Raw genomic sequence first — 24,186 nt, forward strand, 5'->3', positions numbered from 1 at the left:
GCTGCTCATGGCTCAGCTTCAAAGCAGAACTTCAAGGAAACTGCACCTTCTGTGTTGCCAACCCCTTCAGCAGGGGCCATCTGTCACAGGTCACCACATGCCCAGCCCCAGACACTCTCAAATGCAGATGCCTTGACAGTGGCTTGCAGGCTCCCAGTGCCACATCCCTTTCTCCTGCTCCAATCTGTGATTTCTTTCTTGTTCTAGTGAGAAGGCCTTTTAGGAGAGAGGCAAGGCACACAAAATACTTATGAAAGTAATTGAAGGTGTTTTATTCCACTTGCACTTTTACAACAGAAAAACCATTTTAAAAAATTCACACCTACCATGGTATGCTTGACCTAAATTCTTCAGTGCTGTTCCTTCATTTTGTGAGACTAGAAATAATTCCTAAATGTGTAAAATATTAAACATGAAACATAAAAATTGATGAACCTGTTCATGAACTGCAGTGTTCACTTTAAATTGATGGATTTTCTGGTGCTTTGTTTTTTATTGACAATAAATTACCATTCTGTGCCATGTAAACTTGTGAACTTTCACATGGGATAGGTAGGAGTGCAATTTTGGCCTAATAGTTAAATTAGGTAGATGGTTTTGTTAAAATATTTTGCATTAAAGAAGCTTTTCATTTAGGATTTCTATGGAACCATAATTTTAAAAATGCAAATAAGTGATTGGATGCCCTCCAGCTCTCAGCTGCTAGATAAATCAAATAAATTTGGTCTAAACAAACTCTGAACTCCTGATAAATGCCCTGTATTCAACCGAAATCAGGTGTCAAACTCGAGTGAATGCACTGGTATAAACTGGTTGTTTTTTCAGCATAGCTGAAAAAGATATATAAAACCCAAGCCAAGCCATTAAGCACATGTATGTGGTCCACAAGCAGATTTTAGCAGTAAGTTCTACCTACTCAAGCTTTTTGTTGGATCAAGACTCACTTTTTACCCACCAAAGCTCCATTCCAGTTAAGAGAAATGTTGTCTGAATTACGGGCTGAGTAAGAAATTAATATGGCCCCTGACTTCTGGCCAGACATTGGTACCACATAATTTCTTTGCCATTGCAACTCTAATCAGCTGTGCTATCTGCTGTTTGAAGCTCATCTCACTACAAGTTTCCAAGGAAACAAATTTAGGCTCACACGTACATTAATGAGAATGGCACCTCAGGTTTCAGATGATGGACTAGCCCTGCCCTTCACTTTGTTCACATTCACCAAACCTGACACTGAAAATGGTCCAGAGCTCAGGGAAAAGACTGAAAGGTCTGTGCTGCACCTTCTTTGTTCACTGCACACTTCTGTCTCTGTTCAGAAAGGTGAACCTTATTGCTTCTGAAAGTATGTTTTCTTTTTCCTGAGCTTTAAGTGGATGCCAGTTATGACAAAACCTGCCAGGGTTGCTGCTGTGCCAGAAACCAGGTAGGCAATTCCCAGGAATGGGTTACTTCCACCACTCCACACCACGGTTGAAAGAATCACATGCTTCCTCCCCTTGAATCTGGTAACAGGGAAATCTGAGAGAAGGATGTTAAGATTTCACTAACAAAGCGTACATTAAATGCTCAAAAAGCTTTCCAAGGCATAAAGAGTTTTGAGGGCTGCATTTGCTGCCAAAACTCCTTTAACTCATTGGTGATGTTTCTGCTATTCTGGATACAAAAACCCAGCTGCTCTTTGGGAGGTGGTAGGCAGCTGGTAGTAAGAAACCCAGTTATTTTAGATACAGTCTTTGTGTGCATGTGGAAATACTTACTTTTCCAAAACATTGTAAATTTCAGATTCATTATTTATAGGACTGCTACTGCATTAATTTGCTATGAAAACTCAGTTGAAAATGGGCCTTTTGGGAAGCTTATCATGATACTCCACATAGTCTCTGTGAGGGTAAGTGCTCAGCTCTACCTAATATGTTGTAGCCAGAATGTTATATGAGTTTACCTTTCATCTCTCCATGGAAGCTTTCAGAATAGAACCATGACAGAACATAACCACATTTCTATCAGCTGAGAAAGAAGAGGAATTTATGGTCATGTTGACATAACTCCTGCTGACAAAAGGAGTTCTTTAGTCAGCAGAGTTCCCACTGTTGGCTGTGAGGGGACAGATCACCAGCACAAAAGCTCTTGTCAGTCAGGACATGGCCCAAATCCCTCGAGGCTCTCCTGACACAGGGGTGTTCCTCACGGCTTCTTTGCCAGTTGCCCACACAAATCCTATTCGCCTCCATGTCACTGTAACTCTCTGGGAGCCTCAGGGAATGTGAAAGGATACTGTAGGAAATCTGGAAGGTGTAATTCCCTGCTGGCAGGCCCTCTGCGAAGCGCCGAACGTGTCTGACGCGCCGGTAGAGATTCCGGAACGTGGCAAAGGCCGACACTCGCATCCAGATAATGAAGTCATCGTTCACATAACCATTGTTCCTCTCATCTTCCTCATCCAACAGGTACACTGGCTTCTGCCAGTAAGGAGGTCTGGCTGTGCCTGGTCACAAAGAGACAAAGCAGGAAAGACACTATCTGTAAAATCTGTGGTTGCTGAGATTCTGGGCCTCACACAACCAACGCGGAATATGAGCAGTGGTAGATACTTGAGACACTGTCCAAAATTATATATGCCAGATAACAGCATCTCCAAGCATGTCCTCAAACATGAGGACAAATGTGAGGACAAACATGAGGACAAACACTCACCTCAAACATGAATTAACAGTTTAACAGTACCCAGGGGCTGCTAGAAATTAGGACCTTCAATGCTACACACTAGAACCTTTTCCTTCAAAGGAGAAACAAAGTGACTTGCACAAGTGAAAATACTGTTTATTCTGGATTCTCGTCTCTTCAGCAAGCAATATGTTCTCTATAATGAGGAGCTTGCCTTCATTTTTACAGATTAATATATTCCTGTACAACTAGAAAGGCGCCTTTTGCAGCCTAATGGCACAGCCTATGACATTTAGAATCTGTCCCATGAACATGGCTTAGATCATTAGCTCTTGCCTATTGCACCCAGCTCTGATCCACAAGAGGCAGCTTTTAGCCCCAGCTCAATAGAGATCAACCATAACAAGGAAACAGCCCTAGGAAACAAGTCTGAAAGAACTAGTGACAAAGGCAGCCTCTCATGTCTCACAACTGCCCAAGAATCTGCACAGGCATGAGGGAAAGATGGGATGTGCAATTCTCCTTCACAGATATTTTCAAAGGAAAAAAAAAAAAAAGCAACTGCTTCCTTCTGCTTCCTTGCTTTCTCTGGACAGATTAGGCATTACAAGAAAGTATAAAGAAGGGTGTTGATGTGGGCTAACTTCAGTCTTCCAAAACTATTTTTTCTTAATTTCTGTGGTCAATTAAAAAAGTTAAAAGGTGGTATTTTGGCTAAATGTGCCTTCTGCTATCAGTCACCCTCTAAACCCTCCTTCTTCAACTTGCTTTCTTGCTATTTCTCCCAAAGGTGATTTTTCTGAGAATGGGAGACATATGAAGGGGGAAATAGGGAAGCCATTGAAAGATAAGGACCACCAGCAGAACCATTCTTACCTGCAAATGCAGAAGAGAGATTGTATGACTCAGGATTGCGAAATTTCACATTTTTATCTGTCCACCAACTGTTTCCAGTCTTCAGCAGTGGCACTTGAATCATAGATGAGTTATAATTGTAAAACAGATTAATAGTATCTGCAGGGAATACAAAAAGCAACATCTCTGAGTCAAAGGCAGTCATTCTAATTGCCAGAATGACTAACAAAAAAAAAAGGCACATTGAAGCATCTTTCAAGTGGATAGAAAACCTGAACATCCTGGGCCTGTATGGAGCACTGCACATTTCACAAGAAGAACTAAGGTACCAGAGTCTTAGAACTACTGAAGTTTTAAAGACTGAACATTTCCTACCAATCCCTGTATATGTTGTACATGCTTCTCATGTCCATCAGCTCCTGTGGGACTACCTTCTTTGAAAACCACTTTCTGAGCTCTCTAGCTAGTTACAGAAGTTACTGTCCTAGCTAGTTTCCCCTAGAATTTCTTTGACAGTTGTCCCAAAACTTTGCTATACATGATGTGTTTTCAGGGACTAGGGTAGAGATAAAAGCACAATCAAGGGAATCCAGTCCTTTGGAAATAAAAATTGCTTTAGTTTTATGCCAGTTAGAGCTTGCTTACCAACTTGGACACAAACACTTTCTTCAATCAAAAACCATTTAGTTAAAATTTTGCCTAACCATGCGGTCCAGTTTCAGTGGGTGAACAGCACTTGTTTTTATCCATTACTATTTTCCTACATAGATTAGTTTAATATAAGGCAAAACCATTATAGGATGGATTAACAGCTCTGTTAACCCCTAGGCAGTCAATGGGATGATGGGCAGGGACAATCAGATGATACAGATGGGGAGGGGTTGCCTTTTAGGAGACATGAAAAGCAAAACTCAGCTGCATAAGCATCAATGAAAAGATACTTTTTTTTTTTGTTTTCTTCTACAAAACCTCTGTTCATGCAGCTCCTTAAAGCTCAGACACAATCTTCTGGGAAATGATAATTTCTCAGAATCTCTGCTGGTCAGAGTGACTCTGAGATATGTACAAACTTCTTTTTCCCAGCCTGGCCATTGAAGAAGGAGTCAGGATTTTTCTATTCTCGTTCTCAAGGTTGTTTATTGTTTCTTATCTATAACATTCTTTCTCCGACCCTCCAAGGTCTGTCTGGCAGGTTGGGTTGAGGCACACTGACCGCCCTCGGGGCGGTGTTATATTTTTATACTAAAAACTACATGTACTTTATTTACCATAACTTCCCAATACCTATCACCTATGTTAGACAGTGAGTTTCTACCTTAAACCAATCCAAAAGTGCCACCATCACAGCAGAAGATGGAGGCCAAGAAGAAGTAGGAGAAAGAGACTGGACACACCCAGATTCCCCCATCTTACCCCCGAACCCCCATTCTAAAAACTCCAAAAATCTATTTTTCACCCTGTGACAAACTAACTATTATTCTACTTAAACTCTCTTGACTTGTAATTCTTCATATAAAGGTGGTAATTTGCTCCATGGGTCAAAATCAAAGGCACAGGGGTCTTGGGCTCTGGGCCAAGGGTCTCTAAGCCCCTTGGCAGGGCCTCAAGTCCTCCAGGGCAGCCAGAGGAATTTCCTGGGTTCTGACAATCATTCTGTGGCCCACCATATCCCCAGATATTTGTCACCACTTCATTAACAGGAATTGCAATGCTCTGACCTCTGCCTGCTCAGTTTCTTGTCTTGACTCTCCCTCCCAGGCTCCAGAACAATGTGGGCTGCACACAGCTGGGCTCTGCTGGCCTAGGTCTGAGCCCAGCCCAGTAAATCCCACTTCCAGCAGCAGGTGGGTAAGCAGGCAGATGAAAATCAAATGGATCTAGAAGTTACTGAATGCAACTGGCTTTCACAAGTCCCCTGGTGTAGGTGGTGCAGCTGCTTGGAAAGAGCTGCTGCCTTCTCAAAACCTGCTGCATGGAACAGGTTAAAAAAAGGGTGAGAGCAAGGAGTGGTAGAAACTGGAAGACAAAAAAGATGGGGTAGTGGAGAAAAGTCTGTAGTTTTTTGTTGCTTTTCTTTCCAAAGATACATTCTGAAATCTCCCAAGTGTATTCAGAAATAGATTATGCCCATTAGATTACTACAAAGATCAAATCCAGGATCAAATTAGGACTACGAATGCTTCCAGCATTCTAGAACAAAAATGAAACTGGGTAGATCCAAAGATCCAAAGTAAAGTGGAGAATGTGGAGAGTCCCTCCTTCTAAGCACATGATTGTGGGAAGGCAGAATCTGGGCTCTCCCATCACTGTATAAGAATGTGCTTTTTAGCACATTGTATGGAGAAAAGACTCTTTTTCTGACATGGAAGTATGGGGAGATGAAAGTGTTCAAATTGTAGATATCAAGCAAAGGCCTCCATGCTAAAGTAAGCAGATGTTAAAGTAGCTGTGATCCTATGAGAAGTTTGAACAGAGAAGGAGAGAAGAGCGATGAAGATCCTGTGCTCCTAGGAAGAAGATAATTTCAGATACAGATAATGAGAACCTTTGCCTTTAAATAACTCATCTTTAAAACAGTACCCCATAAGTTGACATGGCCCATAAACACAGCTGTGGGAAAAGTTTGTGGAAAATGGGAGGGATCTCACGATTGCAGATTTCCCCAGGCAGCTGCTATTCGTGGAGAGAGCCAGGATAGAACTGTTTTCTTGTAGAGAAGTCTCCATAACATTAACAAGAGAGACTTCTCTCCCTAAGTGAATGAAGAAAGACTATTCTAGCCAAGAAATCTCAAATTAGCAAACCAAAACCACGACACCCTCCTTCTAAGAACGTGATTGTGAGGAGGCAGAATCTGGGCTCTCCCATCACTGTACAGGAATGTGCTTTTTAGCAAGGAAGTATACCAAATCTACTGTATCCTTGTTCCTTATTTCAAGAGGGCCTAAATTCCTCACTCCTACTGTACACTCACATAGAAGAGGGCCTTAGAAAATGAGAAATCTCCCTGAGTTTCCAAACAAGGGCCAAGTTACTAACAGTAGGAAGCAGAGCCTCACGTTCACCAGAGCAGCACCACCAAACAAAGCCTTTTATGGGAGTAAGTGGAGGCCTTGCAGTAGCAGGTCTGCCCTGCCATGGGGAAGGGAATAGTGTGAAGAGGGAGTCAGGAAGGGGCAGAGGAAGGTCCCACATACCATTGAACATGCTGTTGGCAATGGCCCCGCACGGCGCCATCGGGGTCCCGTTCCTGTAGGTGCTGAAGGGCGCGCAATAGCTCCTCTGGATCTGCATTCAAGGTCACACAACAATCAGGCACAGACCCAGGGTTTGCTTTTAATTGGTGTCCTCCCATGCCTTCTTCTGAAAAGCCACTGAACAATTAAGTCTCCAGTACCTTTTGGTCACATTAGAGAGACAGCAAATGAATGGGTCTGTAGTTCAGGAACACCTTCCATATCTAGGCACAGAAACTTAAGGTCTTCATCAAATTCTGCTGCCGACTTGCAAGCTCCAGACTACAAAAAACAGGTTTGGGGATCTGCTATTGTAAAATGGCTACAAGTGGAATTGTTCCAGTGAAGCCCTGGCGTACCCTAGAACACCTTATTTTACCTTCTTTTTAATTCTGACCTGGGCTGAATTAGTGCTGGAGAATAGCAGATCTAGTTGGCCAAATTATGGCAAGTCAACAAGGCCAAATCTTGATGTATGAAGATACAGAATGAAAACCAGAAGTCCCCCTCAGCTTTACTACATCTTTCCTACCCCATTTTATAAGAAACTATAAATCTTCAGGTTTCAGCATAGAAACATTTTCAAGTAACTTCAATGAGCTGTATAGCTGATTGGCACAAAAGCAAAAAGCAGCTGCATCTTTATGCAAACAAACAAGCTGACAGGACACTTGCAGAGTTTTAAGAAGCATTTTATAAAAACGAGGAACATGTCTTGAGAGTTGTAAGAAGCATTTTAGAGAAACAATAGATTACCATGGCACCATCATATATACTGAAAGTACACGTGGACTATGTGTATATTCAGAAATGCTACTTTTAAGCCCAAAAAATATGCTTTAGATTTATAGGTAAAAACCTGAATGCCATGATTGCATTCTCCAGTTTCCTTATGCAGGTCTGCTGCAGGTGATGCTGTGTAGTCCCTCTTTAGACATCTGAATTGCATACTTAGAATGCTACATGATATCACTTATTTCAGAACTAATCTTTTCCTGCTCCTTGCCTGCTTCCAAAGACCAATGGCAAAACTAAAGACTCAGAATAACTCAATTCCCTAGCCCTAGCTAGGGAATAATTCAGTTCCCTAGCACAGTTTAAAACACTCTGGCTAAGAAGACTGACAACACAAGAAGGAAAAGCTTTCTGTATATGTATTTGAAAAAGACAATGTATTTTTAATCAGCACTACAAGGTGTAGGTTTGAGAACTGCAACACAGGACTGACATATTTTATTTACCCCCCACCCCCTTCAACCTTCCTCTCTTACTAACTTATTAGGCATAATAGCCCCAATAAGCATAAAAGCCATGACCAAACACTGAAAATCTGTACTTTATTATTTCCTAGAGGCACTTAAACACACTTATGGTTCTCCATATGGTCAAAGGCACATCTGGTGGAAGTGCTGCTGATCTCACAACAGAAAAAGAAAACTTACATTTACATTTCGGCCCAACAGCTGCGCGTCACTTCTTGATTTCACATACCGACGGTGGTTTTGATAGAAGTTTTGCAGACCATAGTACATAAAAACATCACCCTAGAATCCAAGGATAAATCCCTTCAATAAGGAGAGCTCATGAAGGCAATGAGAAATCTTATTACTTAGTTAAAAAGGGGGGAAGAGAGTACTCATATTAAAATGTCTGTAACTACACCCTAAGCAATACAGCAGTCATGGGCTAGAATCTAATCTTTACCCTAACTGTAAGATTTTATGTTTTGGCACAAAATTAAACATAATTTAAATCACCAAAGAAAAGCTAAAATAAAAATGCCTGATAATTATTTTACTCAAGATGGCATGGCTGGCCATGAACTTGCAATGACTATGAATCATATTGCAGAGACAGACACTCATTTTCCATTAAAGAACATGCACAAAAACCTTCACATTCAAAGAAGAATGCTGGGCAGGCAAATCATGCATGAAGGGTAATTATGCAACTATAAAAAACCCATTACTCAGTTAAATTAACTTCTCATCTCAAACATCACTGTAATCTGGAGAATTACAAAGTATTTTAACAGCCTTCTCAATACTGCAGAATCCTAAAGTGACTTTAAATTACACTGTCATTTTAAGGGATCATTTATTCAGTACTAAGTATAAAATCTCTTTGGCAGAACATGAAGCATTTTAACAGTCCCAATAACACAACCTGGTAGTTTAAGGAAGGAAATTAAGCATATTTTTTCCAAAAGAAACTTCAGAATCACATTGCTAGACTTGAATTATTTCAAGGACCTTGGGGATTAGCAGCATAACTCTTGTAAAAATGACTACAGGGGTCTACTTATGTAAAGTGGTCAGAGCTTCAGATTTCCTTCTCACTTGAGAGCTTAGCAGGGCAACAACAACCAATCAATCCCAGGCCGAGGGCAAGGTTTTGCCTCTGACTCAGAGAGAGACAGAAAGAGGTCACCTCCACAATCAAACACCATTTCCTCCACCCCCTTCTCCTTGGGCATCTCCCAATCAAGGGGCCTGGTCTTGATTATTAATACCGAAATGAACAACAAAGGCTAAAGTGTAAAATTTTGAGCATTACATGTTCTGAAAAAGTACAAAGCAAATTTAGTCAGGAGCTCTACAGAACAGAATGACTGTCTTCTATCATTTAGGGATATAAGTAACAGGTGGTACTCAGCAACCTGAGTTGGTTTTTGCACCCACTTACCAATATATCTTCCTTTAGCGTGAAATTAATAGAACAGTGGCATTCCTTATTCCAGTTAGAGGAATTTTCACGGAGCTTTGAACAATCTGAGCATTTATCTGAATAATCTATCTGTCAGAAAAGTGAACAAGCAAATATATTGTCATAAAGAACATGCATAGGAAACGGTTAGTGGTTTATGTCCAAGGCTTCTCAGAGCTGTTCTCTTCTAAGTGACCCTGGACTGCCAAAAACATTGTTGAAAATGAAGAGGCAGAGTGAGGATTTGGCCTCAATGAACAAGCACAGAATTTATCCCTATTTTAAAGCTGGTTTAAAGCCTTTTGGTGACTGTTGCAGAACTGTCACGTCTGCTCCTCAGCAAAGGAGTGCTGAGTGAAGAACACTCCTGCAGCTTGGGCTGGCTGACCAAGGAATGCTTGACAAATCCCCACATGCATCATGTGCTCAGTGTTGGCTCCAAACAGGAGTCTATTCACAACACCACAGGTCTGAATAACCTTTTCTGCAGGAGGGATTTAAACATTAGGGCTCCCTGTATTTCAAGCTTTTGCCCAACAAACATGAATGTTGTTACAGTGTCAAACACTCTGTGAGGGATTTGCTTATTTCCCTTCAAAACCCCAGAAGATAATGAAAACATTTTGGCAGTAATTATCACCCACATTTCAGATACTACCACCCAGTGCTCTGATTTTATTGATGACCAACTGCCTCTGAAGATTTTCACAGGAATACCAGCTGCTGGACACAGCATAAAGGCATAAAGCCATTGCTACCATCTTTACTCAAAAGCAAAAACTCAAAGCTTTTTCTCTCCAAACCTGGCCTGGTTTCTACTTTACAGAATATCAAAGAACACCACTCCCAAACCAACCTGTATTTCTCTGACGCTGTTTGCAGACAGGACAAGGCAGACTCCCACAGTGAGGCAGAATGCCCCTGTCAGAAAGAAGCTGGAGAGCACAGATGCAATGGTGAGCTGGGGCTTCCAAGCTGGCAGCCTCTGCTGTTTGAATGCACTGTTATCTGGACACCTGGAAGGCTGGGCTTCTCCTTCTCTGGGAATAACACTTGTCTTGTTTTTCATTTTCTTCTTGGTGAGAGAAAGGAGGTATATCCTTGTGCTGGAGAATGTTTCAGCTGAAATACTGTCTTTATTGTTAGGAGAGTGTATTCGTCGTTCTAACTTGCATTATGGTGAGGAATTACTTATTAACTAGATCTCTCTCTTCCTTGTTTTCTGTACTTGTGCCTGGATCCCCATGATCAGCTTGTACCAACCAAGTGATTGTGTACTTTGATCAAGGTGTCCAGTTCATTCCTCCTGGAAAAGCTTAGATATATTGTTCCTGCTCCACAGCTCATTAGAATTTGTTATGACTTATTCCTTTGCAGGGATACTGGCAGCTATACTGGGATTTCTGTGTAATTTCAGATGCATTATTTCTTCTCCCTTCACTTCCATAGCTGCCCAGCTAACAGGCATGGCATACAAGGAAAGGAGTTCTACTCCAGTTGCACTGGATTCCACTGGGGAGGACTGCAGGTGCTGAGACAGCACTGCATAGAGAACATGGCTTTGGAAGACCAAACCAATTTTCTTAACCTATTACATTCATTGCTATTGACTGAGATGCAATTAAAGGTTGTAAAAAGATAGCATTCTTTATCATAGAAGGACAACTCATTTTTAAAATATCCAATTTGGATCAATGGCTTCCCAAGATACTGATGATTTCCTTATCTCTATTCATCTTGTTCTCTGAAAAAGAATCCATCTATTCCCTACTATCTGCAATAACAAAAGAATAACCCAGAGATCACCTCATTTTAATTTAAATGGACAAACATAAGAATACTTTTTGCACACTTCAACAGTTTAACCAAAATAAAATCTCAGTATAATATACAGATAATTTATCATGTAAGAGCAAAAAGCAGCATTTGGTTAGCTCCAGAACAGACAGGTGAAAAATACCTTTTCAACATGTTACTGAAATTCATACAACTTTTTCAAAGACCCCCAAGAGCAAATAGATTACCACTCTCACAAGAGAAATACATGTCTCATTTGGGACAGCACAGGGAGGGAACAGAAAACTGAGCTGTGCAAAAACTTTCACACCCATATTTGCTCATCTTCAAAGTCTTACTTGTGTCATGTAGCAGTAAATCTAGCAGGTGAAAGCAGTGTAACTCTGATTTCAGTATGACATTGTTCCTGCAATAAAAATAATACTAGAACTACAAACAAAACTTCTGGGCTTTTATTAAAAGAAAACTCAGAAAAAGTTGCAATGTGCCTTCTGTATTGTGACCTCTGAAAAGTCAAAATTCAGTTGCAGGCAGGATAATAGTAAAATGCAGCTGCAAATTACTTCCTTGTTGGTAAACTCATTAAAAGAGTCCCAGCTTCACAGATCCATCTCTGCACAGCTTTATAATACTCTTCTCCAGTAGGTCAATTGTTTCTTTCTTTATCTGAAGAAAACAAAAATCAAAGAAAGCATAAGAAGTTACTGATAATGATACCATTATTTATTTACTCAGGCACCTTACTATAGGACTAGAAATTAAAGAAGAGATTCCTACACAAGGTCCTCTAGAACATTTCCAGTTTTTAAAAGACCCATCATTTGCCCTGCAGCCCTGAAGACCCATTGCACATGGCTACAGAAAGGTTGTCATTGGCAGAGTTGATAAAGCACACCACAGCAAAAGGCCCATCCTGGGCAGCAGAATCCCTACAGAACTTTCCAGACTGGCATAAAGCAGATCAAGGGCAGTGCAAGAGGCACAGCCCTGTCTGTGTCTGAGACACCTGAATGAAAGTGAGCATTAAGGTCAGGTCTGCCTGTGCTGCAATACAAAGTACCTTGGTTTATGACACTGATATGGCCATGGCTTATGGCTTATCTAAAGAGAAAAATGTATTACAGAGTAAATATTGACTACATACTTCAGAGGGAACACAAGATTCTTTATCATCCTTTATCATCATGCTTAGTCCAGAGTTTCCTTATAGCTCCCTCTTACCACCTACAAATCCCTTGTTTGCAGGTTTTCTCTCAGGATTATACTCTTTCATGCCTCCACTTTGCAGAGGAATAAATGATGTAAGAAAGTCCAGCCAGCCTCAACTTCAAACTGGATGTGCTACACGAAGGTGAACACAGTTGTCTTTCTATCACAAGTCCTTTTCTCACAAACCTTTTATTTTCATGACATATGCAACTTAAACTTAACATATTTTCAAATTTACTGAAGGCTTGGTGTGTGTATTGTTTGCACACAATACAGTAGTGGGTTTTGTCGCAGACATCTTTCATGAAAAATCCTTTCTTAGGATTTTTCCTTGTGAGAAGCTGCAGTTTCAGCAGCCAAAAGTAAACAATGGTTATCTGCTGCTGTGGAATGCAACAGGTAGACCCGTGATTGGTCTCCTGTGGATGTTGGGATTTACTGACCACTCATGGCAGAGCTGGCTCTTGCTCTGTCTGAGACACAGATCTTTGTTATTCATTATTTTCTATTCTTAGCTTAGCTAGCTTCTGAAGAAACCTTTTCCTTTCCATTTCTTTTTAGTATAGTCTTAATGTAACATATATCATAAAATAATAAATCAAGCCTTCTGATCATAGAGTCAACATTCTCGTCTCTTCTTCATCCTGAAAACCCTTGTGACCACAGTCACAGGGTTTTGTTGAAAGGAAGCTTGTCCTTTGGTCAGATCAAATAGTATACAACCCATTTTTATTTACACCTTTATGCTTTACTTCAATTCCAGTGTGCCAAGACAAAATCTGACAAACTCATTCACTCCTCCTGTGGTTTCTTTGAGAGCTTTCATCTCCTCTCTCCATTGTTTGGGATGAATGAAGTGGGAGACACAGGAACAGAGAATGAAAAAATCCAGCAACATTAACTAATGAGATGCTGAGGGAGCTGACAGAGCAGTGGATCGGGGCACCATCCCTTGTGTGGATATGATGGCATACAGAACTGCCATGTGGGAAGATCCATGTGTTTTTAAATTCATATATTTATTAGAATATAAAGATAGTATTATAATAATTATATTATAATATAATATTCTAATATATTATTAGAATATAAATATAATGCTGTGCACATAATTCTCCACTGAACATCAGGTGACTACCAAAACAGCAAGTACAATGGACATGTGCTTCCAGTTGTTCTTGCTTTCTGGTTTAAAAACAATGAAATTCAGCAATGTTGCACCTTAAGTATGCAAAGAAATTATTGATAATTGAGGTTTGCACTGAAAATAGGCCAGTATGCTGAGTTTCTAACTTGAAGTGTACAATTTTGCCTCCATAATTAAAACAGGTGGAAGAAATTAGTACATCAAACAGCCTATTCTAAAAATTGCCTTTGTTACTGTATTTCCTCTCTTTGAGACAGCTTATGAGTATTCATAGCATGTATTTGACATTTTTCTATACAATGAGAAAGGCTGACTAGGACTGTATTCCATATTTGAAGCCCACAAGTTGCTAGAACATCCCATTGGTTTATATGTGATGTTAAAATATCACCAAAACATTATTTGGGTGTCTTTCGCTTTTGACATTCCTTATACACAACTTAAGGAATCTGCCTGATGTCTGCAGTGGGATAAATACCTGCAAAATACTCCACTTGTAAAGCCCAAGATGTTAAAAACCTTCCTTTATGATGTGTTCCATGAGCCAAGAGCAGTGTGAAGACTTTTCTGTAATTATATATTCACTATTCTGTAATCACACACAAATATCTGTTGCTTATCCTAACACAATATATGATGGTCCAGTGTTCTTACTTACCCAGATTTAACTTGAACTAAGCTTTACATTTTTATGCTAAGACAGCCTTGGTATTTTGCCTTCATAAAACAGACTTGGAGTCACAACTTTAGGCCTCTATTTCTAGACAGACACACAGAACTACCATGATGCTGCCTACAGTGGGCTGAAAGGTTTGCAATATTGAGGTTTGCAATAGCCCAAAATGAAATAGTGGCAACATAATCTTCATTTTTTGGAGGTGGATCACCTATGATTTACTTTATTGATGTTGACTTCAGATGACTTAAAAAATCCATCCCACTGCCATCAACACCTTTTGTATTGCCTGTGATTTTGTACTGTACTGTCTGTGATTTCATGTTTTCTGTTCTTTAAAAAACTTACAGGTAAGTGCAAGCATCATACAAAAAAAGCCTTATGTATTATACAAAAACAGCCTTATGTATTAGCCACAGGAGGGAGCCTCCTTGCCACCAAAAAAGCAAGGGCAGAGGTTTTTTTTTTTTGCTACTTCATTTCTTCAATGTGTTTTTTTAGTTTTGTTTTGTGTATGTGGGGCTGTAAAATGCAGCACATTCAAATACTTAGATAAGCACGTAGATGGATTAATGACTGATAATTTGTTTCACTTGTGAAATTTGCTTCACTTTGTTTCACTTAATGTTTATGTGCAAAAGAATATGCAATCTTTTTAAATGTTTATATGCAATCTTTTCCCTGGAGATTCCTGCCATGTATGGGCCTTCTTTAAATGCACAAAACCTCAAGACACTGTGCAGGAAATTGGGAGCTTTCCAACAAGCATTAATGGAGGAAACTGCCTCTTCATCTGGCTAGAAATAGGTGATGCTCCACAACATACTGTAAACTCAGCTTGTTACAGCAATAAATAGAAAAGCTGGATCACAGAACTGGAAAGAATTGGGAATTATCTTAGAAAGAGTGTACAAGTGATGGATGGATCTAAGTTCTTTGTACCCTACTTCTTGTCAAAAGAAACAAAAAAGAAAAAAAAAAGAAAAGAAAGAAAAGAAAAAAACATGAGAACTGTCTGTAGATTTACTCATGTGATGTTATCTTGCTCTCAGGTGGAGAAACATAGACATTTGGCCATAGTTTTGTTAATTTTTTGAGGAAACTTTTCACTGAATCACAGTATATGCTGAGTTGGAAGGGACCCAGATGGATCAAGTCCAAATCTTGGCCCTGCAGAGGACACCCCAAGTGTCACATCCTGTGCCTGAGAGCATTGTCCAGACACTCCTTGAAGTCTGTCAGGCTGGTGCTGTGCCCACTTCCCTGGGGAGCCTGCTCCAGTGTCCAACCACCCTCCGGATCAAAAACCTAATATCCAACTGAAACCTCCCCTGATACAACTTCAGGCCACTCCCACAAGTCCTGTCCCTGGTCACCACAGAGCAGAGAGCAGTGCCCCTCCTCTCACCCTCACAAGGAATTTGTGACTGCAGTGAGGTCTGTCCTCAGCCTCCTCTTCTCCAGGCTGAACAGCCCAAGTGACCTCAGCCCCTCCTCATAGGGCTTCCCCTCAAGGACCTTCTCCATCCTCATTACCCTACTTTGGACACTCTCTAAGAGCTTTATACCCTCCTTATGTTGTGACCAGAGCTACACACAATATTCCAGGTGAGGCCAGCCCAGCTCAGAGCAGAGCAGGACAATCCCCTCCCCTGCCCAGCTGTGATGGTGTCCCCAATGCCCCCAGGACAGGGCTGGCCCTCCTGGCTCCAGGGCACTGCTGGCTCAGATTCAACTTTCCATCATCCAGGACCTCCAGGTCCCTTTCCATGGTGCTGCTTTCCACTGTCTCATTCCCCAGTCTGTCTGTACATCCAGGGCTGCCCCATTCCAGGTGCAGAATCCAGCACTTCCCTCTGTTAAATTTCACACAGTCTGTGATGCTCATCTCTCTCATTTGTCGAGGTCTAGGACTCTGTACAAAGTCCTCCTGCTGAGGGAGCTTCCTGAGGACAGGTAGAATATCCATGGAGCATAAACAGGTGAAACTCACAGCACAACCATAGAAGTCACAGCTGTGACTTGCAACAATAAAGGAAAAATTCTTTTTCAGGAGATAATTCTGAGACCTGAGAGTACAGACTTCTCAGTCAATGGGAACTTCTTTGTGTTCCTTTCCCACTGAAGACAGCTTTACAGAAAGAACTGTACTGACCAAGACCTGAGAGCTACCAACAAAAGTAGTTAATACACAGAATATAACATCTACAATACCTCAGGGATGTCCATCATTCTCCTCAGTTTCTGATCTCTCCAGTTCCAATCCAGAATCATATATTTCGTGGAGTTTAAGCACAGGGCATCTAAAAAGGCAACATAATTTTTATTACCAAGATAATATTACATGTGCTTATCAAAATGATTTTTGGCTTTTACATCTTTTGCTGTCTGTTTCCAAGGAAACTGATTTTTGTACACTTAAGTACTATATTTGCTGCTTGGAAAACTAATGCACCGACACTGCAAACTCCCTTAGCCACATAATCTCCTGCCTTTTTGTAAGATAAACACAAAAGCAGAACAACTACTGTTGCCAGACTTGTCAAGAGCTTAACATCCTGCCAGAAAGTAATTCCTCAAGCTTCCTCTTGATGAAACCACAGGAGTTGAATTTCCACAGCTGATGTCACTGGTAAGTTACAAGGACCCTAACCTGAAAATTGATGTTAACAGGAAGAGACAGTGTTCAGCAATTTACAGGACAGGGTGCTCTGTGAATATGAGTCAGGTCAGTGGTGCTCCTGAAGAATTCCTTTATCCTTCAAGTAAGTGGTGATGAAAAAAAAGGTCCTTTCTGAACTTGCTTTTCAGCTGTTCTCCTATTTTTTCCCAGGTCTTCTACATGATGCTCACCATATTTTCCCATCAGTTTTGATTCCTCTCCCTTCCCTAAGTGACCCAACACTAAGTGACTGCAACACTAAACTGTCAAAAAAATAACTAGAGCTTGGGATAAAATTTAAGATTTCCAGGATGGGGCATCCACAGCTTCTCTGGGCAACCTGTTCCAGTGCCTCACTAGTCTCATGGCAATGTGCTGATGTGCTGAGCACCAACATTTAATGTTGGTTGAAGCAACAAAATGATGTTACTCCTGCACTCTTTTGGAAGGAGCAGTAGAGTCCCAAACCACTGCCAATCCCTGACCAAGAGAACACAGTTAGAGCAAGACAGTGTCTTGCATAAGAGGAATAGAAAGAATTGCCTTATCATCTTGTCATTTTGTTGTTCCTTTTTCTTTGTGTACATACTGTCTACTGAATAAGTAAAAATACTCAAAATTTAAAAGATTTCTAGAGAATAATTAATTTTACTACAGGCAAATGAGAAATAAGATCAAATCAGTAAGCAGATCTTTCCTATACCCCTCACAAAATTTTACACTAAGCTCACAGTAACATATGATACAGTGACTTCTGCCACTATTTCCTTTTGATCCACTTGCAGTGTTTGGTTTCCTGGAACTTTAAATCTCACATTATGGTTTTGCAATCACTTTCAAGTCAGCATAAATCAGTATTTCTGCCAAAAGAGGAAGTCTCCCACCTCTGCTTGCTCATTACCTGATTTTGTGTGCATGCTGGTTTTGGTTTAATTGGGGTCATTTCTCTGAGCTGCCAAAGACTCTTGGGCTTGCACAGGGAGCAAGAAGAGGGAATAAGCACTGACTAGCAGGTGAGAGGAAGCATTTCTCTGCCTTTCTCTGCTAATACTGGCTTATGCCAGCTTAAAGTGATCATAAAACAAAGTACCAGAACCTTGACCTTGTTTTCACTGACATAGCACAATGAAGAACAGAACCACACAGTTTAGTACCCAAATCTAACGTTCATCTCAACCTAAAAAAACACCAGTTTAAGTTTCACTTCTCATGAGACTAAATATAAACTGCCCAGGGAGGAAACCCTCCTTGTTCTCCTACCTTGCTCCACTAGTGCCTTTACTCTCCCAGGAGTTCCAACCCCAATGTGGAACATGCCTTTCTCCAACATATTCATTTGCTCCTTTATCTAATTTGAAGAGAGAAAGAAAAATCAACAGTAAACCCATAATTGTTTAAAAATTTCTTCTCAAGGAGTTGGAAATAAATTCCAGATCTCATTGTATTTCTTTCTAGAACACCAACAAGTAACAAACGATATTTGCCTTTCAAACTGTCAGATGATTATATCTGGAAGAAAGTTTAAGAAATATAACAAGCCAGCTGGGCATCACACTTCTCTAGAAGTTCAATCTTTTTTAACTTTAAAAATCTGCTATGGCACCAACTATTTTTGGAGGTGAGAACAGCAAGATTCCTTCAGCATTTAAACAAATGCTCTGGAATACTGAAAAACTTGAATTAACTCTGAAGTCTTTCAAGATGAAGATACTGGAAAAAGGTGAAATAAAGCAAATGACATTTGCATGTTTGACAGCATTTATATCAAAGGCCAAGCATACATTCATTATTCCCAATAATTTGTGCTTTTTAACAGGTGTGGATACTGGGGATCCAGGCATTCAATTTTCAGAATCCAATGGATGGTGGGTGGTGGACAGTTTGCTTGCACAGAGCTGTGTGTGTGAGCCTTCTGGCACTGAATGAGCACTTGATGGGGATGTGAACAGTGAAACTCTGCACGTGCACAAGCATCTACACTCTGCACAGGGTTACACCAGAGCTACTGGAGATGGTGCTTAGTGAAATTCTTCCCACTGCAACAATGGGCTACCAAAGGAAGCACTGCCTAAAGCAAGGAACTTCATACGAGCACTGTATGAAAGGCACTACTGCCAAAGGATTTAAAAAGAAAATCGCATCACACTATTTAGCTGTTTACTTGCTCTATTAAAATTCCCTACCTTTATGTGCTTTGCAAACAACTTGATGACTCTGCAATCTCCTTTAAAGGCTGTCATTGACCTAATAATAATAATAAAAAAAAAAAAGAATGGTGAAATGCAAGAAGCAGGGTTGGGCTTAAGACCACACATGAGGAAAGAAAAACCAACTGGCATTTCTCAATACGTTTGAGACACACACATTCCCCCAGTGAACTCTGGTTGTACTCTGAACACTGTGTACATTCTTGTTTGCTACTCATCAACAGAGATCAACAACTGGACAGACACAGTGGAAGATACCAGGGCAATATTGTTTAGATAGATTGTCAGATAATATTTAATATTACGGCCTGTGCTTTCACAGCTAGCTTAGTTCAAAACTGGTTAATCACCAAATCCTAATTAAAAAACAATTCAGTTACTGAGATAAAGGCATTAATGAATATGAGTGTGTGTACAGAAAAGGAAGGATCTGTGTATGGATGAATCGACATTTCAAAGTCTTTCTGCAGCATGGCTGTTGGGAAAACCTAGGCTGCCACTGTCTTTACTGCAGACATTGTCCAAACTCCAATTAACCAAACTAATTTGTTAGAAACCTTGACTTGTTTTTCTGACACTCCATTTTGGCACACCATAACAACTCTATGTTCTGTATTCATCAAACAGGAGACAACATATTCAGTATTTGTTTAATGTCATTTAAGACAGTTCATGCTTCTTCTGCATGCTTCTTACAGTGCAACAAATTTTTAATTTGCAAAGCTAAAGGTTTATCTACATCTAAATCACCTAAGTCTCAGGTGCTAGTCTCTGCATGCATGACTGGCACTTATCTGCCTTATCTATGCTTATATCTGTGTCATGGAATCAAACTTCCCAAAGCTCCATCTCAGTTTGTACTGACAGATAAGTAGGGTCAAGACATAGAAGACAACCATGAAATTTGTGAAGTATCCATCAATTCATCAGAGTCATCAAAACTTCTGGCATGAGAAGTAGGAGGAAAGAGAAGAGGAAAAAACAGGGACAGGGCACACTGAAAACTGTCATCTCTGCCCAGCAGTTTTGCCAGCCTGAGCCAGCTGAGAACACTGACACAAACCTGGAGGCACTCAGGCCAGACACACCTTGGCATCTGAGGCCCTGAAATGCCATGTCCTCACTGCCTTTAGTGCAAAGCCTTGACTTCTAGTGGTGGATCATGATGCTTTATGGGCTTACTCTGTTCCTGAGTATAACACGTTCCACGTTTCCCCTAAATTGGTTACACTTTACTTTTGGTTTTTAACAAAAGTAAAGCTTCCCAGGCAACTGAAGCACTGAGCATTACTTGCGTCCAAAACCCAACACCAACTCCCAGAGTTTAAAGAAGGAAGGGATATTGCATCAGTTTGAGGCAGTGAATTTGCTGGCTAGCAGAGGACAGTGTCCCAGTTTTGCCTTTTTGCCTGTGGTTCCAAGCCAAAACTCCTGACCGACTGCCAACCTCAACACAGCCCTTGCTGCTGACATACTTGATGAGCTCCAAGGAGCGGAGGGCAGAGCTGCAGAGAACTAACATCACCACTGACTTCTTCTCCTTGTGGCTTCTCCGGAGCTTCGCCCACTTAGGACAGACTGCAATGGAAAAGCCGTTGTAGCCACACAAAGTACTGCATGCCACAGTTTTAAATTACTAGAGTACATGATGAATGGTAGCCAGCAGCAAGAACACACATGCTGACTCCTCTGAGGTCTGGAACTTTGGCATCGCTTTTGCATTTAGTCATGGCTGAGAAACTGGAAAATGGAATGCCCAAAATAAATAAAATACAGAAATATCACATAACTGAAGAAACTAGATAAGCATTAACAATCAACAGTTTTTAAGGTGACGAGCTTATTGTCTTCATTTGCCACATATGGCAATTTGTATCAGAGAAAATCATCTGCAAAGGTACATTTACCAGACCAGAAGTTCTATATAAATATACAAGAGAAAAAAAATTCACTTGGTTCATGTCAGCAGACAGCTGCAGGACTTTCATTCTAAGATAATACATACACCTACTCATGAAGCCACAATAAATTACTGACAAATAATGCCTAGAAATTATAAGAAAGCCTAGAACATTTTTGATACCAAAAAAAAAAAAAAAGCGATAAACTAAGTAAGAGCCAGAAAAAAAAAGACCCGTCATTAAAAAAAATTAAAAGCCCTAAAGTTATTAATATTTCATAATAAACAATATTTGGAGCTACATATGAAAAATGCAGTAATATCGTTTTAACAATATTTTTCATACAACTTTCATCCAGACCAACATTTAAACTCACTTTCCTTCAGGTATGAAGAAAAACTGTGGGTAAGATCATTGGCTGGCAAAAAGCAGGAATCTGAAAACATAAAGGAAAATTTTTTTTTGTGGTGTAATAAAATATTAATAAAATAAAATAAAAATATTAATAAAATAAAAATATTAATTTATATTAATAAAATAAATATTAATAAATAGAATTATTTTATTATTACAATAAAATATTAATAAATGAAATAAGAATATTTTAACAGCAAAGGGAGAACACATGTTTCCACTAGTTATGTTGATGGAATCCCACTTTCATAAATCTATCATCAATAAATTATCATTTCTGAAACAAAAATTAACATAGAAGAAACTTTGTATGGGTTAAATCAACGAAGGTAACATCTCTGAATTGCAATTTCTTTTTTTTCTCCCAGCCTGAAACCTTGAATACTGGGCTGCAGTACAGGTGTGATGACATGCTTTAAAGAAAGTTTTCATATGTCTTTGCCACAATGAATCAAAGCCTCAGCCAAAAGCCTTACATCCCTAGACTGTTCCTCCAATGTTCCTGTGATGAAATATGTTTGTACATCCCCTAAATGATTCATACCGTGTAAATGCAAGAATTTACCAATAATTTACTTGTCAGTAAGTTTGTTCACCTTCTGGTCTTTCATATTGTGGCAACCCACCTAACTGTATCAACCCTAGAGCAACACCTCCACAGCATTTTTAGTGCTTTTCTCTTTCTCCATTTCCTGCTGACTTCCTTTTCTCTGGTCACTGTGTTAACAGCGTCTTTTAAAAGCACTCTGTGGCAGACATGCCATTTAATTTCATATAACGGCAAGGAAGGTCCTAACAGGTTCTTTGGAAGATCCTTTCTCATGCCTATACAGAAAATCAAAGTTCTTAAAAAGGTGATTAAAATTCCATGGTCTGAAAACTTGCCACTGTTGTTAAGGGCTCTTTGCCTGATGGAACAACATGCTTTTGCAGAGCATTAACAATTCTTCTGTCCTTGAAGACTTACGTATTTGTCACCATCTTGCATAAAGCACAGCCCCTCAGGGTGCCCATGGATGTTTGCTAATACATTTTCTAAACTAAGGAGGTTTCTTCAAAGACATTATTCATGTTCACATGGATGGTGCACGGTGCTAATGCTGAGAGTATCAATCCAAGATCTTCATGAGAACAGACAACGTGACAAACTTGCTTTGTAGCCAATGCCTGGCTCTAAGTCCTGTCTTGCTAAAAACTTTTATTTTGCACTGATTCATATTAAATCCTGAGGCTGACATCTACTGGAACTTGAGCTTCAAAGGAAATGAGTATGTACAACTGAAGCATCAGCAGCTGATTTACTTTAAAAATCATGTTTAAAGATGCACTTGATGCTTGTGGGGATGGGCAGGGACTGATCTTCTGAATACATGCTCTCATTAATGACTGACAGCTCAAGAGATCCTTTCTGAAGGACACAGCTTCAGTCACTGACTCCTCACTAACAGCGCAGTAACCCTGCAGTATTCACAACAGTTTTAAATAGAAGTTTCAGAAAGGGGGGAAGAAACACACAGCTCCAGACTGCAGCAAGAGACCATGCTTACTTTCTGACCAACCCTGACCTTCTGCACTTTGCCAGTGAACAGGGACACGCCACTCCAAAGTAGCTGCTTGTTATTTACTCGGTGCTTTGATGTGAATGACTTGACAGCTGTACAAGTTCATAAACTCCTTGGCACTCTAAGCCTTCAACTCCCAGCAAAAAAATGAAGAAAAAATATAGCCATCCAACACATATGGAAATGGGTGACTTCAGTAGCCCAAAGGGCTCTTTTAATAAGAAAGAAACCAAACCAATTTATTATTTCCTAAAAATCTTATATACCAAAAAAAAACTTAACACAAGCTTTTCAAAGAAATCTATATGGGATTTCTCCAGGTTTTCTTGATCCAGTAACAAAGCTGAGACTGCTCCACAGAAATAAAGAAGGGTCCACTTAGAATCATGGGGATTAAGGAAGAGCACATTTACCTAGAGAGACAGGCTTATGCATTAATAAAGCAAAAGCACTGCTGGACTAGAAGGCTTCTGCATTGGGCATAGGTCACTGACTTAAGAAGTCCCTTGCCCAATACACCCCAAATACACCAATAACAGCAACAGGAGGGGCAGAATGCTGAACAGGGCAGGGCCATCTGGGGGCTGCCATAGGACACTGTTTAAGAAGTCCCAAAGGTGAGTGCAGGTTGGTTGCCAGGCTGCTGCTCTTCATGAGCCCTACCATCAAATAATGGACAGTGTCTCTGCACAGGAGAGGCAAAGAAGTTCAATGTTGCCATCATCTCCAATGCAACCTCCAAATGACAGAAGCTAAGCCTGCTCTGTCCTGCTTTTTGCCTTTTCTATCTGGCTTTTAACTGGAGGCAGGATGCTGGGAACAAAAAGGGTCCCCATGGCTAAAATTTGGTCACTTCACACATGGACCAAAATTATCACCTCAACTCATGCCACTCCCTGAAAAACCACTGCATTTAAAATCTCATACCCATATGAGAATGATGCCTCATTATTTCTTTGTCTATTTCTGTCAGCCCCTTATATGCATTGACTCAGATAATCCCAGAACAAAACCCATCTCTCACAGCATCTTGGGGGCTACTATTAGGAATCACAAAATTATTATCAGAAAAGTCAGCTCCAGAAATTAATACTTTATATAAAAAGAGATATTTAAACAATGTTTCATTTCCATTCCTCCAAGAAAC

At 40.2% G+C, this 24,186-nt stretch overlaps 2 protein-coding genes across 5 annotated transcripts in view; both read right to left on the reverse strand.

Moving 5' to 3' along the window:
* Positions 1 to 264: 264 nt before the first annotated feature.
* LOC136568607 (cell cycle control protein 50C-like) lies at positions 265 to 10,533 on the reverse strand. 2 transcript variants are annotated; one of them, XM_066568678.1, is made up of 7 exons: positions 10,321 to 10,533; positions 9,444 to 9,554; positions 8,201 to 8,302; positions 6,720 to 6,810; positions 3,544 to 3,681; positions 2,279 to 2,488; positions 265 to 1,521 (listed from the first exon to the last, which is right to left on the reverse strand). In XM_066568678.1, exons 1-7 carry the CDS (start codon positions 10,531 to 10,533, stop codon positions 1,331 to 1,333), a joined length of 1,056 nt encoding a protein of 351 aa, XP_066424775.1. In that variant the 3' UTR covers positions 265 to 1,330. The 2 variants fall into 2 exon arrangements, with proteins under 2 accessions (XP_066424775.1, XP_066424785.1); XM_066568688.1 differs by having other exon boundaries at positions 9,444 to 9,550; positions 10,317 to 10,533.
* Positions 10,534 to 11,260: 727 nt separating this feature from the next.
* Positions 11,261 to 24,186, reverse strand: part of CMSS1 (cms1 ribosomal small subunit homolog) — a 227,879-nt gene continuing 214,953 nt past the window's right edge. For all 3 annotated transcript variants that reach the window (XM_066571991.1, XM_066571992.1, XM_066571993.1), the window contains exons 5-10: positions 21,440 to 21,499; positions 20,638 to 20,740; positions 19,139 to 19,199; positions 18,216 to 18,303; positions 16,508 to 16,596; positions 11,261 to 11,927 (exon numbers count right to left, since the gene is read on the reverse strand). In XM_066571991.1, the coding sequence (XP_066428088.1) occupies positions 11,844 to 11,927; positions 16,508 to 16,596; positions 18,216 to 18,303; positions 19,139 to 19,199; positions 20,638 to 20,740; positions 21,440 to 21,499 (485 nt within the window). In that variant the 3' untranslated portion in view covers positions 11,261 to 11,843. The remainder of the gene's footprint in view (positions 11,928 to 16,507; positions 16,597 to 18,215; positions 18,304 to 19,138; positions 19,200 to 20,637; positions 20,741 to 21,439; positions 21,500 to 24,186) is intronic.

The sequence above is a fragment of the Molothrus aeneus genome, chromosome 2 (genome assembly GCF_037042795.1).
Source record: "Molothrus aeneus isolate 106 chromosome 2, BPBGC_Maene_1.0, whole genome shotgun sequence".
NCBI classification, from domain to species: domain Eukaryota; kingdom Metazoa; phylum Chordata; class Aves; order Passeriformes; family Icteridae; genus Molothrus; species Molothrus aeneus.